General features: G+C 45.6%; 1 protein-coding gene across 1 annotated transcript in view; it reads left to right on the plus strand.

The window, feature by feature from the left end:
- Positions 1–17,741, plus strand: part of LOC146813587 (erythroid membrane-associated protein-like) — a 210,081-nt gene that overhangs the window by 126,690 nt on the left and 65,650 nt on the right. The window contains exon 4 of the mRNA XM_085614778.1: positions 1,977–2,120. Within this exon, the coding sequence (XP_085470904.1) occupies positions 1,977–2,120 (144 nt within the window). The remainder of the gene's footprint in view (positions 1–1,976; positions 2,121–17,741) is intronic.

The raw sequence follows: 17,741 nt of genomic DNA on the forward strand, positions 1-17,741 counted from the left end.
CCTCACAGCCCCAGGCCCCAGTGCCACTGCACCTGCTGCACGCTTGGTAGGTACGCCCCTGCCTCACACCCTCCCACCTCTCTCTCTCACATGTAAATATGCTCCTAACATGTCATGCTGTATTGTACTGGACTGTTCAAGCTCACACCCCTCACAGTCCTTCATCCCCTGGTCTGTGGTACCTCCACCACCTCTGATGCTCTTGTGTTACTGTGGACAGCACTTCTATCTACGGCTGTGCAAAGACACACAAACACACAGAGGGTTGTGTGTCAGAGTCATTGACAGAAATAATGCCTGGTTTTCATATAGTGTCTAAAATATAATTTACAAAAAGTGAATCTCTGTGAGTGTTGATTTTCTAACTCCAATGTGTGATACTTACAGTAGCGGCTGCTACTGGACCCGGGTGGCATGGCGGGTAGGGGGGACAAAAAAAGTTTTAAAAAACACTTACCTGTGATGGCCGGCCGCCGCCTCTCCTCTGTCCTCTTCTACCTGTCTCCGGTCCGGCAGCAGGAAGCAGAAGGAAGCACCTGGGCTCCCAGGCTCCCCTGAGCCAATCATAAGGCTGCAATGCAGTGTTGTGATTGGTCTGAGCGCCGTGGATCAGCTCTCAGACGGGGACAGGGAGCCTTTGCATGTTCCTCACCAGACTCGTCAAAGAGTCCTGCTCACTTAAGGAGTGCAAACCCCTCCTCTCCCTGCCGTGGCCAGCCCCGCTCCGCGAGTCACTGAAAACGAAAATGATAATAACGATATGTTATTATCATTTTAGTTTTCCTTTTGGGTAGTGGGGCAACGCTCCTCCACCTTAGCGGAGGAGCCGCCACTGGATACTTAAGGTAGAATATCTTTGTCAGACTATATTGATTCCACAATATTCTGCTGCCAGACCCACAAAGAGGAGTTACTCTCGGATCCCATCAAACATGTCAACGCTCTCTCCTCTCTCTTTCTCTATTACTGTTTCTCTCCCTCCTTCTGTTTCTCCTTCCTCCCTTTATCTATCTGAACCTGTTTCTCCCTCCTTCCTCCCTCCATCGCTCTGTATCTGTCTCTCCCTCCTCCCTTCCTCCATCTCTCTGTACCTGTCTCTCCCTCCTCCCTCCCTCCATTTCTCTGTATCTATCTCTCCCTCCTCCCTCTCTCTGTCTCTCTGTACTTGTCTCTCCCTCTATCTCTCTGTACCTGTCTCTCCCTCCCCCTCTCTCTGTACCTGTCTCTCCCTCTATCTCTCTGTACCTGTCTCTCCCTCCCTCCAACTCTCTGTACCTGTCTCTCCCTCCTCCCTCCTCCCTCCCTTGATCTCTCTGTACCTGTCTCTCCCTCCGTCTTTCTGTGCCTGTCTCTCCCTCTATCTCCCTGTACCTGTCTCTCTCTAACTCTTCATGTACCCTTCTCTCCCTCCTCTCTCCCTCTATATCTCTATACCTGTCTCTCCCTCCCTCCATCTCTCTGTACCTGTTTCTCCCTCCCTCCATCTCTCTGTACCTGCCTCTCCCTCCTCCCTGGCTCCTCTCTGATCTGTCTCTCTCTTGTTCTCCCTCCCTCCATCTCTCTGTGCCTGTCACTTCCTCCTCCCTCCATCTCTCTGTACGTGTCTCTTCCTCCCTCCATCTCTCTGTACCTGTCTCTCCCTCCCCCTCTCTCTGTACCTGTATCTCCCTCTATCTCTCTGTACCTGTCTTTCATTTCTCCCTGGCTCCTCTCTGACCTGTCTCTCTCTCCCTCCCTCCATCTCTCTGTACCTGTCTCTCTCTCTCTCTCTCTCCCTCCCTCCATCTCTCTGTACGTTTCTCTCCCTCCATCTTGCTGTACTTGTCTCTCTTTCCCTCCCTCCCTTCATCTCTCTGTACCTGTCTATCCCTCCTCCCTGGCTCCTCTCTGACATGTCTCTCTCTCCCTCCCTCCATCTCTCTCTCTCCCTCCCTCCCTCCATCTCTCTGTACCTGTCTCTCCCTTCTCTGTACCAGTTTCCCAGTACACCCTTCATGACAGACAAGGACGTCTCCCTGGACAGAGCTGCCCCAGGGTGAGGAATGAGCCTGGAACAGAAGATTCCTCTCCATGGAGAGATTTACAGCCTCATCTGAGAGAGACCCTGTGTCTCCACAGAGGTGAGAGAAATTTACCTTTTAACTTTCTAAACTAACATTTGATTTTTGAATTAAAATATAGATTGTTCTGGACATTTACATTTAATTTCAAGACTTGCACAGAGCAGTGTTTGTTTTGAATGTGTTTTTTGCAGGCCCCCACCTTCCATATATTCAAATTCACCTCTGCTCTAGGACAGATCAGAACAAACTCTGAAAGTAGTTCAGGCTTACCAGTGCCTGCACCGCTTGTGAACAACTTGCACTTGTGGTTCTAAAAAGACAAAGTAAGATGGAGGCAGAGCCCAGGAGGGGCTGAGAGAGGAAGGAGAGAGGGGACAGATGCACCCGGTCCTTTGACTCCAGTGGGCAGCTGCACTCAGCACATTTCACATACTTGGTGCCTGGGTTTGCCACTGGGTCAATGTTGCACATAACACAAGCTTGCTTCACCTCTGGGGGTTGTTTGTAGGACAGCAGTAAAGATGCTTCGTGTATTCTGAGCTAATCTGCATTTACTTTCAGAGCTCTAATGCTATGTACGTTTATAAGCAATGTGTAAAAATGAAACTTGGATGATGTCATCAGTGATGTCTTCAGTGATGTCATCAATGATGTAATGGGAGTTGTCATCAGTGAAGTCATAAATGATGCCATAGAACATGTCATGAGAGATGTAATGTGTGAGCTCATAAGCAGTGCATGGCGAGGGCTCAAGGTAACTGGTGAATTTCTGTGATTTTTTAAGTTCAAAACAAGACTGTCACTGACAAATTTACTTAACTATAACTTTACTTTAACTTTTGTTTTTTTCAATTAATTTCTAGAGGTTTTTTTAATGTGAAGTCATATTTTATTACCATACGGAAGGCCAACCCGGCAGGTGGGTTGGCCACGGGACCTAATGTGTTTTAAAGGGGAGGATTCCATGGCCCCCCTCACAGAGATAGGAACCCCATCCCCTAGGTATCATTCTTTTAAGGGGAGGGGGGCCAAGTGCCCCCATCCTTGAGCCTTTTTAGGCCCTGGGGACCACATCCCCTAAGTCTTTTTCTTAAAGGGGGGGGGGCAAGTGGCCCCTCTCCCTGAGCCTTATAAGCCCCTGGGACCCCATAATCCGGGGAATTTTTCTTATGAAAGGGGATGGGGGCCACATGGCTCCCCCTCTCTGAGTCTTATTAGGCCTTGGGCACCTCATACCCTGGGCTGTTTCTTTTTAATTAATGAGGAGGGGGCAGTGTGGCTCACCTCCCTGAGCCTTATAAGGCCGTCCCAGGGCCATTGTTTTTAAATTAAAGGGGAGGTGGGCCTCTTGGCCCCTCCTCCCAAAGCCTTATTAGGCCCCGGGGACCCCACCCCTAAGGGCCATTTGTTTTTAGAAAAGGGAAGGTGGGCACGTAGTTCCCCTCCCTGACCCTTATTAGGCCCAGGGGAACCCTTGGCCCAGAGCTGTGTTTTTTAATTAAAGGGGAGGTAGGGTGCGTGGATCCCCTCGCCGACCCTTGTTAGGCCCAGGGGACCCCATCCCCAGGGTTTTTTTTTAATTAAAGGGGAGGGGGCCGTGTGGCCCACCTCCCGAGCCTTATTAGACCCTGAGGACCCCATTCCCCAGGGCCATTTTTTTTAATTATAGGGGAGTTGGGCTGTGTCCCCTCTTCCCCAAGCCTTATTAGGCTAAAACCCATCCCACAGGGCCCCCTCCCCGATCCTTTTTAGGTACTGGGAAACCCATCCCCTGGGACAATTTATTTTAATTAAAGGGGAGGGGGGCTGCGCGACCCCCCTCCCCGTGCCTTCTTAGGCCCTGGGGATCCATCTCCTAGGGCATTTGTTTTAAAGAATGGGCTGGTGGGTGAGCCCTGTTGGGCCCTGGGGGCCCCATTTCCCAGGGCCCTTTTTTAAAAATTAATTGGAAGGGTGGCCGCTCTTCCTGATCCTTTTGAGGCCCTGGGGCCCCGATCCCCCAGTGCCTATTTTTTAACAAAAGGGCGGGGGGCCGCAAAGCCCCCCTCTCTGAGCCCCATAGCCCATAGGACCCCCATCAGCAAGGGCCCTGTTTTTTTTTATTAAAGGGGAGGGGGGCCACGTGGCTTCCCTCCCAACCCTTGTTTGGCCCTGGGGACCCCATCTCCCTCGACCACAATTTTTCAAAATGGGGAGTTTGGGGGCACGCAGCCTCCCTCCCGAGCATCTACAGGCTACATGGAGCTCACCCCTGGAGCCAAAATAATTCAAAATGGGAAAGGGGGCACACAGCCTTTTCGGGACCCCATAAATCGAACCCGCAATGTCAAAGGTGGGTGCGCTGGGTGCTCATACACCACTATATACTTGTGAGGGCCACAGGGGCAGCCCCAAGGCCCCTGCGACTCCATCCAGTTCCCCGCATGCAGAAGGAGCCGGCATTGCTCCCGCTGAGTGGGAGCAGCAACTAACACTGCTCCCTCTGGGCAGGAACAATATTTGGATGTGTGTGAGGGTTTGGGTATACTATATGATATGATTGTGGGGCCTTATCGTGCAGTACATTCACAAATACCCGTTTTGGGTCCAGTCAGGCTTGTTTACTCAACCTTAAGCTCAACCCTGGGTAGCTGTGGCTGTGAGCAGTAACGCTTAGAAACGAACTGTGTGTAAAGCATTTAACAGCACAAAACAATGAAATAGGGAAGTCACAACATACAAAAGAAAGCAATTTATAAAAAAATATTATTTTTCTATGAATTTCGAGAGACCTTGATAAACAAAATCAACCGAGACTTTTGAAATGTTTGAAACAGTTACTTCGGCTACTACGGCACCTGTTGGGTGACCACTTCTGGCAGGACAGGGATCTGGGGGGCCAGAGACAACACTTTGGACTGTTACCTGGGCACCAGAACCTTTTTAAAGCAAGATTCAAATTTTACAAGTCAACTGCTATAGAAATTAACGGAGTGGTCCAGATGCTGAGAGATGCAGGCAAAGGATGCTCAAAGGATGCTCTGTTTGTTTCTCACGCATGCATTACAGCGCATGCACTGTAACCATGCGTAGACATTACCACGCATTGTTTTAAAACGCATATGCATTTACCATGCATGCCTTTACAATGAGTTAACATTGTAAATATATGAATGGGAAAGGCATGTACCTTGCACTGGTGGTAAGGGCATATGCTGGTAACGGTGATTAAGGAGTCGGCGTGGTCAAGGCTTTCGGCATTGTTAGAGGAAATGGTGATACCCTTCCGCTTCCTCTTGTTGACCTGTGCCACACCGCGCCTCTGAAGAGCTGCATCGTTATCCTGTAGAGATAAGGGGGATTGGCCTTGGGGCAGGGGGTACAGATTTAGGGCTTTATACTGGATTGGTTTTTTTTGGGGTTTTTTTTGGGGACGTGTGTTCGGTTTTAGGTCGGATATTTTTAAAAAAGGGGGAGGAGGGGAGGGGGGGCGGGGGAGTCATGCTGGGGTCTAGTTTTAGGGATCAAGGCAGGGGTTGGGTATATTTAAAAAGTGCCGGGGGCTGGAGTCGTGCTGGTATATACTTTTAGGGTTCAGGGCAGGGGTTGGGTATTTAAACAAGGGCTGGGGGCTAAGGAAGGGCGACAGGGACCGAAAACCCTTACCACGCATAGGCCTTAACCATGCATGCCTTAACAATGACATTTGTTGTAAAGGCTATGCGTGGTAAAGGCATGTGCATTGAAACGCATGCGTGGTACCGTCATACATTCCTATTTTAGAGCAGACTTATAAATATATGTTGTCATGGGGTAGGATGGCTTTGGCATTGGTGGGAGTGGCAAAGTGGAACTGGCAGTGGAAACACTGTCGCTCCAGTCTGCAGTGGCAGACTGAGAGCAGTTCTGTGCTTTGACGCACACAGGGTGGCACAAACCGTGCTTCTGCCCGGAGTGGACACTCTGCCTTACATGCCTGGGTATCATATCCCTCTGTATATAAGCATTTGTTTTTATGATAGATATGCACCTATCTTTGTGTATTGCTTTCTACAAACATGTAGAATAATCATGTAAAAAAATAAATAAAATACAATAACACTTGAAAACCGGAGTTTATCTGGTGCATCTCTGGTCGACATGTACTTCTTCCATTGCGCATCTATGTACCTTCCGTGTACTTGGATCTGTGTGTCTGTTACTTTTCTCCTGAAAAAGCATTTCCAATGCACTCCCCTATTTCTCATCCTGTGCCTCTATCAATGTCTTTAATCTACATATACCTACCTCCTTTATGCACCTATATACTTTAAATGTACTTTTGGATCTATATATTTATCACTTTCTTCTAATTCAGCATATCCAATGCACTACCCTATCTCTCACCCTATACTTCTCTCAATATATCTTCTACATCCACTCTCTCATTGAACCCAAACCCCACACCACTACTATGACCCCCAAAAAACCTTTCTAGACTCTCTCCTACTCTACCCCTCTGCATCATCTGACACCTCTTTTACTATAACGAACCCCAAAATAAACCTTTCTAAACTCTTTCCTCTGACTCTTCCCCTCCACAACCTCTTTTTACTCATCCAAAAGCCTCCTCCTACTGCTCTGACCTCCCAAAAAATCAAAATCCTTCACTCTTCTGTCCCTCCACTATCCTTTTCAATCAAAATAACAGACTAACATGTTCACCTCTCAAATTTCATATTCCACTATACTAATTCACCACTAATCCTGTCTGGGTGCTACTCGCAAAAGAAGCGCTTCAACACCTCATCAGAGGTAAGCAAGCATTATATAAATGCAAACCTTTTCACCTCTTCTATCCCTGCACTACCTTTCTCTATCCAACTCAAAAACACATCCACCACTCAAGCTACCTTCAATTTCACTATACTCATTTTCAACATGAATCCTTTATGGGTTCCGGAGTAGTGTGCTACTCGCCAATAAAGCGCTTCAACACCCCATCAGAGTTACAAGCGCTATATAAATGCAAACCTTTTCCTTTTCTACCCCTCCCCAATCCTTCTCAATCCAAATAACTGACTAACATATCCACCACTCAGATTACTTCATATTTCACTATACAAATTTTCAAAACTAATCCTATATGGGTTCCAGAGTAGCGTTCTAATCGCCAGAAAGGCTTCAACACCTCATCAGGGGTAACAAGCGCTATATGAATGCAAACCTTTCTCCCTCTTCTATCCCTTCGCTATCCTTCTCACTCCAAATAACTGACTAATATCCACCACTGAAATTATTTTCATATTTCACCATATTAATTCACCACTAATCCTTTATGGGTTCCGGAGTAGCGTGCTTCAACACCCCATCAGGGGTAACAAGCGCTATATAAATACAAACCTTTTTTTCTCTTCTATCCTTCCGAATCCAAATAACTGACTAACCTATCCACCACTTTAACCCCTTCAGCGCGGCGCGGATTACCGCGCTGTGCTGAAGGGTTCGTGCGCGGGCGGGGCCGTGACGGAGCAGTTCCGTCATCCGCACAGCGCGACCGACGCGCATGACGGAACCGCTCCGTCACACGCATCGAAGGGGATAATTACTCTCATATTTCACTATACTAATTCAACACTAATACTTTATGGGTCCTGGAGTAGCGTGCTACTCGCCGAAACAGCGCTTCGAGGCCTCGTCAGGAGTAGTAAGCGCTATATAAATACAAGTACACTGCAATACAAAACAATATACTACGGACTTACAGGTAAATCAGCCCTTGCTAATTGGGTGTATCTAATGTGACATGCAATTTGTACCGGGACAGAGCACTGCCACTGAGGTCTGGTGAGCGCGCGGCCTCAGTGCACTCTCAGAGTCGAAAAACCAGCAGCATCAATCCTAAAATTTAGGGGTGAAAAAGCCAAAAGATGTATTTACTTACAATCTGTTTCCAAACAGATCAAAAGTCTGTCCCCAGCCGGTGACCCATACAGCCACTCACACATCCACTCACAGACCCATACAGCCACTCACACATCCACTCACAAACCCATACAGCCACTCACACATCCACTCACAGACCCATACAGCCACTCTCACACCTACTCAAACAACCACAAAATCTTTCACACACCCACAAAATCACCCAAACACCCACTCACAGACCCATACATGAAAAAGGCAAAATGGATCAGCCCGCTAACTATCATCTGACTTCCCTCCTCGATATTCCCTCTGAGCTCCTTGTATAAACATTATTAAAATACCTAGCTGCCTGGGCCTTTGACACTGGACTGATCCATGTGGAGCAAGGAAGTTTCACCCCAAAGCACTCAACAATGGACCACGGTCTCACACTGTGGGGAGTCGCAGGGAAGTCCATGGTGTCCATAGGTGGCCTTTGCTGCTGCTTCGCCGACTTCAGAGCGGCATTCGACAGGATGGACAGAGGTACACTTTGGCAAAAACTCCTGCAGTGGAATCTATCTGGAGCCCGGTTAGACCATGTGATGAAGATTTATAGTGACAATTGGGTCCAAGTCGACCTGGATGGGCTAGGTAGCCTGTCAAGTAATATCCCGGCAGAGAACGGCTTGCGGCAGGGTGTGTCTTAGCACCCCTGCTGTTTAGTCTGTTCCTTGCAGACCCCCTCAAACGTTAAGTTGCAAGCATAGTTACTCTACAAAGATTGGGGTTGGCATATCAGCTGCCTTATGTACGCCGATGATCTGGTGGCGATGGATCTCACTCCTATAGGGCTCCAACAAAAATTAAATGCCCTAAATTCTTATTGGCTTGAAAATAAACTAACAATAAATGTTCACGAGTCAAAAACTTTGTTTTTCTCTAGAAAGATAAATAAATGTCCTTGTTCTTAGGTAACAAGCGAATGGAGCAGGTCAGAGACTGTAACATCTTGGCAGGATCTTCTCAGATGATTTGAGGTGGGATAAACATATGGGTTCCCGGAGACTTATACAATCAGCAGAAGTGAATGGCCTGAAAAGGTTTGATCGTAAATATGGCAGCTAAACCTTGGATCCTCTAAGTAAAGTCATACAGGCAAATTAATCCAGCCAGGTGCTGGCGATGCATGGGCAGGTCCCACGGGAAGGCATAGAGGGGAATTCCTTGACATTTCTACTTGATTTACCTAAACATGTGATGATCCGAGCTGTAAGGCAGGAGTGGAGAACCATCGCCTGGAGCGCGCTGGCAGATGCTAGAGCCTTAAGCTTTTATTTTTTGATAAAAAATGGGGTCCCTGGTGATAAACTGTCGGTGCTAATTTTACCTGCGATATTATCATTTCTCCCAGTAAGAGGAACCCTGTAACTATAATGTTAAAGCACCTGGGAGCCCCCGACATGCGCCTTGAAGGAGGCGAAGCAGCCCAAATTTGTCAAGTACAGAGCACCCTCCGGCAATGTGCTATCGAAAGAAGCTGGAGGAGGGACCTTAGGCATCTCAAGGTCAAAAGTTCAGTGGCCCCCTTCCTAGTTTCCCAGGAAAGTATGGACCTCTTCCCAGACTCATATAAAATCACAGATACGTTTTTGCAAAATAAAATTCTGCTGCTGAGGTAGGGAATTGACCCTGGTTGGTGAATATTGGGGCTGAAATAGACAAGAACCCTGGTCAATGCCCCTCAAGTGGGGTTGGAAATAGTCAGTGAGACGCCTATTGATGGACTGCGTATTCTTGTTTAAGGAAAGGAAGATGATTCTCTGGTCTGTTTTTAAAAAGTATGGGATGCGGTCAAGAGAAATGGGTTTAAACTTGATATGTGGCCTCAGAGACCAGAATGAAGCCATTGCTACTGGTCAATACCTGTGTGAAATCACAACACCCCATGCTAGGCTTCCCTCCTCTGAGTGTTTTTAAGTTTCAGGGGCCCAATTACGATGGTAGTCGGTGGTATGACCGACCGCCATCGCAGCGGGAATGAGACCGCCCGCCAAGTGGATGGTCTCACCCACCATATAACGATCAGACGCCATGTAGGCGGTCGTAAACTGTGGCTTGTCCTGCGCCCAGGAAAAGGGCCACAGCACAAGCCGTAGTGGTAAAAAGACTGTTTGCGCAAATCCATGCACCGTGTGCCAGGCACCATGTGGTGTATGGGGGGCAATACATGTTCCCCCAGGCCACTTAGCAGTGGCCTGCAGGGGATGGGGGCCCTGCTAGGGGCCCCCAAAGTCCCTTCCTGGCTGCCTGTTGATGGAGGTGGGACCGCCATATAAAGGCAGCGGAAAGAGATATCCTAATCCCTACAGCACTGCCTGCGCAGGCACCGCCCCATTGTAGGGTTAGAAATCTGACTGCCGTCCAGACGGGATCTTTGATTCTGTTGGAGGCAGTGGTTCTACCCCCAAACCCCTGTGTCCCTACCGTCGACATTGTAATCCGGCTGTCAGACCGATTCCCAGAATCTCGGACGGACCTACACCGACGGCCTGTCAGTGGTGGTCTGCCTGACATCATGATGACCCCCAATGTTGGCCCTCCCCTCAGGTTGGTAGTGTTGGGCCTCTAACTGGTAAGCAGTTGCTGACCGTATTAAGAGGATGCCCTGACAAGGTTGGGGCTGGAGATGGCAAATTTGACCTTTCCAGTAAGGTTTATTAAGAAAGGGGCATATGTATCAAACAAAAATGCGATCGCAAACGTCGAAATTCGCAGAATTTCGGCGTTTGCGATCGTAATTTAGCTAAGTGGTATGTAACAGCCTCGCAAAATAAGGAATTGCAAAATAGCGATTCCCTATTTTGCGATTGCATTTAAGGAATCGCAAATTGCGATTCCTTAAATGCAATGTACGAGGCACAGAAAATGTGCAATTTGGCCATAATTTGCGATTCTCTAATTGAGAATCGCAAATTGAGAATGTCTTCCCATTCATTCCTATGGGCCTCTAGGCCCATAGGAATGAATGGGGAGGTATTCCTTAATTGCGAATCGCAATTTGCGATTCGCAATTAAGGAATATGTAGGATTTTAAAAAATATTGGCTAATCCTACAAACATACAGTTTTGCGATTCTCAAATAGCGATTCCCTAAAAATCGCTATTTGAGAATCGCAAAACTGTTATTTGATACATATGGCCCATGGTCCCTTGTGATTGCGCTAAGTTGCTACGCGCACTACACTTTATAATGTTTTACTTGGGCGATGCGAGCCGCACGCTTCTTAGTAATCTGTCACTCTCTTTCTTTTTAAAATGTTTTTAATATATGTGCAACTTTGGGCTGCTGATCATCTATTGGGTTTTAGTGTGGAGAAATTTTAAATGCTCATATTGTTATATCCTCACAAGCCGAAGACATGTGTTGGCTGAATTGATTGAAATGTGTGCTGCGCACTAATGATTTTATGATCCTCGTGATTGTTTATATTTATGCATTGAGTAATGAGCAATATTTCTGTAAGAATGTATTTCTAAGAAATTAAGTATTTTGACTTGACTGAACCACTACAGTCACTCACACACCCACTCACAGACCCATACAGCCACTCAAACACCCATTCACCGACCCATACAGACACTCACACACCCATTCACAGACACATAAAGCCACTCACACACCTACTCACAGACCCATACAGCCACTCTAACGTCATTCACAAATCCAGAACACCTCTTACACACACACATATACACATACACAGATTACCCTGAATTGTGATTTTTTTACTTTAAAAATGTATCATAATAATAATTGTGAAAATAAAATGTATTTATATAGTTGTAAAAATTAGTATTACTAGATTACATTTATAGGTGGAATTTTAGTAAAATGTATATAAAAATCAGTGAAATTCACTGAAAAACAAAGGTTACAGACACGTCATAGTTAGAAATTAATTTTTTTAAATGTAGAAATTCACTGAAAAAAACAAAGGCTACAGTAACATTATATTTAGGAAATAGCATTAAAAAACAAAGGTTACAGGGACATTATGGTTAGGCTCAGATATTACATACAGAAAGTCAGCAGTTATAGTTACCTGAGCTAACATTAACTTATGCCCACTCAATGCACTGCTTATGACCTCACATATTACATCACTCATACTGACATGGTCAGTGACATCACTGGTGAAATCACTGATGACATATCAAATGACATCACTGATGACATAATCCACCAATGTAAACTTCAATATCTTTACTAAAATACCATTAAATCTTTTTTTAAATAATGAATAAAGAAGGATGACTGACATACATCACAGGGCTCGCTGTTTGCTCAACAACTACTACACTCAGCTATTACTCAGGAGAGAGTCGTTTGTGGAAAATCCGGCCTCTTAAACTTCATTGCTCTGATAGCTAATCAGCAAAGTAACAAATCAAAGCATACAGGTAACTCTATCGGAAACCAGAACACCACCATTCGCCAGCATGGAAAGAGGTTTTAATGGATATGTCAGTTTTACACATAACACAACAACACACAACCAGAACAGAGGTCTCAGTGGACAAGGCACTATGGGCCTGATGTATCAAAAGATACTACCCATTCTGTGTATATGGGGAAATGTGTTGATGCATAAGGGCCTACGTCACAAGCCACCAGTAAAATCATCCTTCATCCTGGAGAAAGGTATGAGCAGGGAGGTCAGTGTGTTGTAGATGTCTATGACACGGAGTCATCACACAGGAGAAAGGTCTTAGTGAACAGATGAAGTTATAGTGATGTATACTACAGTCATTCATGGTGAAGGGCAGGGGTCTAAGGAAACTGGTCAATATGTGGCAAAACAGAACTATACTCAGCCATCACTGTGGAGCGACGTCTCAATGAACAGCTTAGACAGTCGCAAAGCACTACCATACACATACATCATCAGGAGACCTGTGACAGTGTAGAGCCTGAGAAATATTACATCCGCTTTAATTACACGATTGTAGATCAGATGACATATGTTACAAATAGTATCACTAATTAGTAGTACAGAAAGAATAGTAATTTAACTTATGCAGTAGTTTGGTAAATATCTTTAAGTCTCAAAATCGTTTACAAAATGTTAACACTCACTGGATGATGACATCAGTGATGCCATCAATGATGTAATTTGAGATGTCATCAGTGATGTCACTGACCATATCATGTGTCATGCAATATGTGAGGTCATAAGCAGTGCACTGCAGAAGCGTATGTTATACTTAGCTCAGGTACCTATAACTGCTAAATTTCTATGGTTTTGTGTGTGTGAGATCCAAGTCCAATTATAACACCCCTGTAACCTTTTTTTTCCAGTGAATTTCCACGTTTTTTAAAGTTCTATTTCCTAACTAAACGCCCCTATAACCTTTGTTTATTATCGTGAATATACATATATATATATATATATATATATGTGTATATATATATATATTTATATATCTATATGTATATATTACCTAGTGACAGTCGCCACTGGGTGATTATAGTTAGGCCTGCTTTTTCATAACCATGCCCGCTTTTGGTTTGCTAATAACTTTGGCACCGTTTGACAAATCTTTCTCAAATCTTTCACAGAAAAAACAAAGTCACTTCAGCTTCTTCCTGGAAAGTTGAAAGAGTAATCAGCCAAGCGGGGGCCAAGAAAAAAAGATGGGGTCAAAAAAGAGAATGTCCCCATACATTTTCCATAGACTTCTTTAGGCAGGGCTACTGCAAAAACTTCTGAACGGAATTACATCAAAATCAGCAATAAGCTAGATCTTGGTTTGCAGAGTGTGCTTTTTGTGATTTGGTGTAAATCCATTAGGTCGTTTTTTTAAAAATTAAGGTTAAAATAAATTAGTATATCTGGATGGCAGGGTTTAAGGAGCTCTTACGAGAGTCCCTTGGACGCAATCTAAAAAGAAATGAGCATTCTGATTGGCCCAGGGCCACCTCGGTCCTACCGGAGACACACTCCTGCAGGAGTGTGCTCTTTGATTGTTTGCCAGCAACATGAGAAAAATATTGCTGGCAGCCATTGAAGTCCCCTATCCTGAAGATAAAAAAATAATAACATAAGGGGAAAAGGTAGGGATACCCTGCCATCCTAGGCCCTGTGAAGGGGACCCTGAGGAATCCCCTCCCTGGCCAAAATACAACACAATTCAGCAATCTTTACTGTGCACCCATTGGAGTCCAGTGGGATTGCAACCAAAAAAGGATAAAAAAATGGAGACTGAATTATTTTTATATATATCTAAAAAGGGAGGGGGCACATGTAGGGCTCCCCTCCCTGAGCCTATTTTGGACCCGAAGAGAGCTCATCCCTCAGGGCCACATATATTACTGAAGTGGAGAGGGCAGCATGGCCCCCCTCCTTGATCCATTTTTGGCCACTGGGAATCCCATCCCCCAGGAACACTGTTTTAATTACAGTGGAGGGGGCACATGCCCCCCTAGCCTAAGGAGGCCCCCAGGACCATTTGCAGCAATAAAGTGAAGGGGGGCTGTATGTACCCACTGTTTGATCCATAAACTGGTCCTGGTGACCCCATCCCCAGGGCAGTCACTTCAAAGAAAAGAGAGGGGGAGAGTGGCCCACCTCGCTGAGCCTTTAATGGCCCCAGGGACCTCAACTCCGGGGCCCGCTGATTTACTTTGTACCAGGGAGCCCACCTCTGGGGCACAGTGAAGGAAGAGACCCGTCTAGGGTCATTCGGGTCCCCACCGACCCCCTCTGAGCCTTCCTTACCAAATGAAGAGTCGGAGAGTCAGTGGAGAATATATGCCAATAATCGTTTATTCATATACACTCAGAGCGGAGCCCCATCTGCACAGTCTCTAGGAGTGGTACAGAGGGAACTGAGGAATCACACATATGGACACATTATACAGAGCACGGTCAGCAAAGAACACGCTCATTATGGAATTTTCCAGGCAGCTGCAGCTAAACAAAGAAGAACACAACAAAAAGGTTTCTGCTCTATTATCGTACCCAAGCCGGCCCAGTCCAAGGACGTTGCACCCTGTGCTACATTCAAAGTACCAGACAAGTGGGAGAGAACCTCTATCTAGTTAGAAAGCTATGCGCTGGCACAAACTGCTCATTATTGCAGAAACAAAACTTAGCAATAGACATTTCTCGGAATAGGCAAGGGCCGGTTTCGATCAGCTTACAAAATGAACGACAGAAAAGCAAATGGTGTCCCGAATGCTAACTTATACACGGGATTAAACACGTAGCAATGGACCTAATCTAACAGACCCTCCTTTTAGCATGAGCTAAAAATATTTGCTTTTCAAACAAAGTCAATACAATGTGAGTATATATGAAATCATGAGCATAACGATACAATCAAGACAAAAATCAATAAAGCATCAGAGGCAAAAACTTAGAATACAGTAAATATGGACATTCTTGACATTCAACATCAGGCAAAGAAAGAGCAAGGAGAGATGACTCCTCAAATATCCCTTCATCTATATTCAATCGATCATCAATATCAGACTGGGTCTTCATAGCCGCGTGCGGTGGCACAATATGAACAACATAGGGGAAGACGTTGTATAGGAATACAGCAGAGCACCAACACCGCTGTAAGATAAATTATTTCCTCAAGAATCCAACCCCAGCCACCAAAGAGGGACCAACTCCAATTGCCACTTTCCATTCCCTTAACATTCTCGAGGACACCCATAATATGCTTCGTAATATTTGTGGTCCGGACCACACACTGATCGCCAACGACCGCACAGACACCACCACTCGTGGCTAAACTAAAACCACTGCATATCTAGTCTCTTCTGAATATATTCGCAAACTTTCTAACTGAGTAGTGATGTCGTGCAAAGCTGCTACTGTAGGGTTGGATAGAATATGCAACTTGCATCCGAAATATTCTCTAGCTTTCACACCCTGGGCCATGGAAGTACCACAAATGGAAGAAAGGATGTATCCAAAGGTGATTCCGTTACTGTAATTATTGACCTCTGTGTCTGTTACTCCCTCACAGAATTCTTTTGTTAAGGTCCTCTTTACCCATCGTGTTCTATGCTTAGCACATTTACATGGCACACCCCAAGGCAGTACCATTCCAAGAGCAACATCATCCGTACCATTATACAAATTTGAATAATTCCCATTAGGTAAAAATAAAAACCCTGGGTGTGCATATATCGGCCCCTCGTATGTCACTGCAGCGTATCTGGAGTTCATTCCAAAAGTGCTTGAATCTTCTTTATTCACTAAAGGGACCGTATTTGTGTATAATATTACCCCTGAACAATTCATGTATAGAGAAGTGTCAGTGCTGTTTATTATAGGACAACAAGCAGGGTAATAACCAGCTTCTCGAGGCACTGTCAACTCCTTATAATGCCAACCCACCAACGTAACATTCTGCTCTTCCATATAGAAGTTATCACAATATGTATTGTTATCATAACCTGGGTATCCCGCTCCTAGTGGCTTCTTATGGTATAGGCAAGGTCCCGGATAACCAAAACCAAACACTCCCTTTACCTCGGCAAACTGAGGTGGCCTTGTATACGTGTAATTGACAAGTGACAATGATATGCAGTCCACAAACTAGTGACATCTCGGGTGGGGTAACAAGCGGGCCCTTTCCCAAAGAACCTTTTATGCGTTTCCAAAAACATATTACTTGGGGCAGTTCTTTTATTTCGTCATGAGAAAATGACCTTACCCTTACTACGTAGGGGCACACTTTGCGTATCCTCTGGAACCCACGATACCCCACATAGTATTATTATAACCGTTATCAGGAAAAGCACACATGCAATTTTTGTTCCGAGCGACCATGCCACACTACGTTTCATAATAAGAATTGGCTGCTTCTCCTCATTAACCTTCCTGCCAAAAGCGTGCATGATGAGTTGAAAGAAGAAAATACAAAGAGTAATATAAATGCTGTCAGTGTCCATCTGAGCCTCCCTGGCACAGGATCCTATTGTCCATCAATTAGTTGGCGCTCTTGTGCACCGGCGGTGGAGCTTGCTCTGTCCTAAGTGCTCGACCTAAACTATCCCATGCCAACACAAGTAGTATACTCCTAGAGAACACTCTATCCAACTAATGTTCGAACAACAACAACAACAAAAAAATGCAGAATTCCACTTATTCCAATCTCACGTTGATACTGCTAACCAGTACATTCCCTATCTTACGCAGTCCACACCTAATCTTTTTACTCCTTAGGCGCCGTGGTCCTCATCCAAGGATGTATATTGTACCTGGCAGCTCCAGGTCCTGTAGGATCACTGAACACTTTGATAGCAGTTCGGGTAAACAACAAAACCTGTACAGGACTTTTCCACCTGGGCTCCAAGCTCTTCTTCCTCTGGACGTTACGAATCAAAATATAGTCCCCAAGCAGGCTGTTTTGGCCAGGTGTCTCTGGTTTAGGAGGCAAGGAATCCTGCACCTGTTGGTGAATAGAACGTAAACCCTCTGTTAACTGTCCAAGATAATCAAGCAATACAGGATATTTAAAGTCAGAGAATCATCTAGGACGGGGGACACCCCAAACATTTGCTGCAAAAAGAACAATTGATGGACAGAATGCCGAACAATGTCATACATTCACCCGGGGACAGAGATCTGGACCTAAATCCATCGTTTTTTTCCTCACCATGCCATTCCATATTGGACCCAGCCATATGCAAATCAGCCTTAACCCTGCGCCCAATGGGAACAGTCCAGCCCGAACTGCCAGGCCAGGTCCTCCCTGGACCGGAAACAAGCATCCTAGGACCGGTTTTGG

Source organism: Triturus cristatus, chromosome 7 (genome assembly GCF_964204655.1).
Source record: "Triturus cristatus chromosome 7, aTriCri1.1, whole genome shotgun sequence".
Lineage (NCBI taxonomy): Eukaryota > Metazoa > Chordata > Amphibia > Caudata > Salamandridae > Triturus > Triturus cristatus.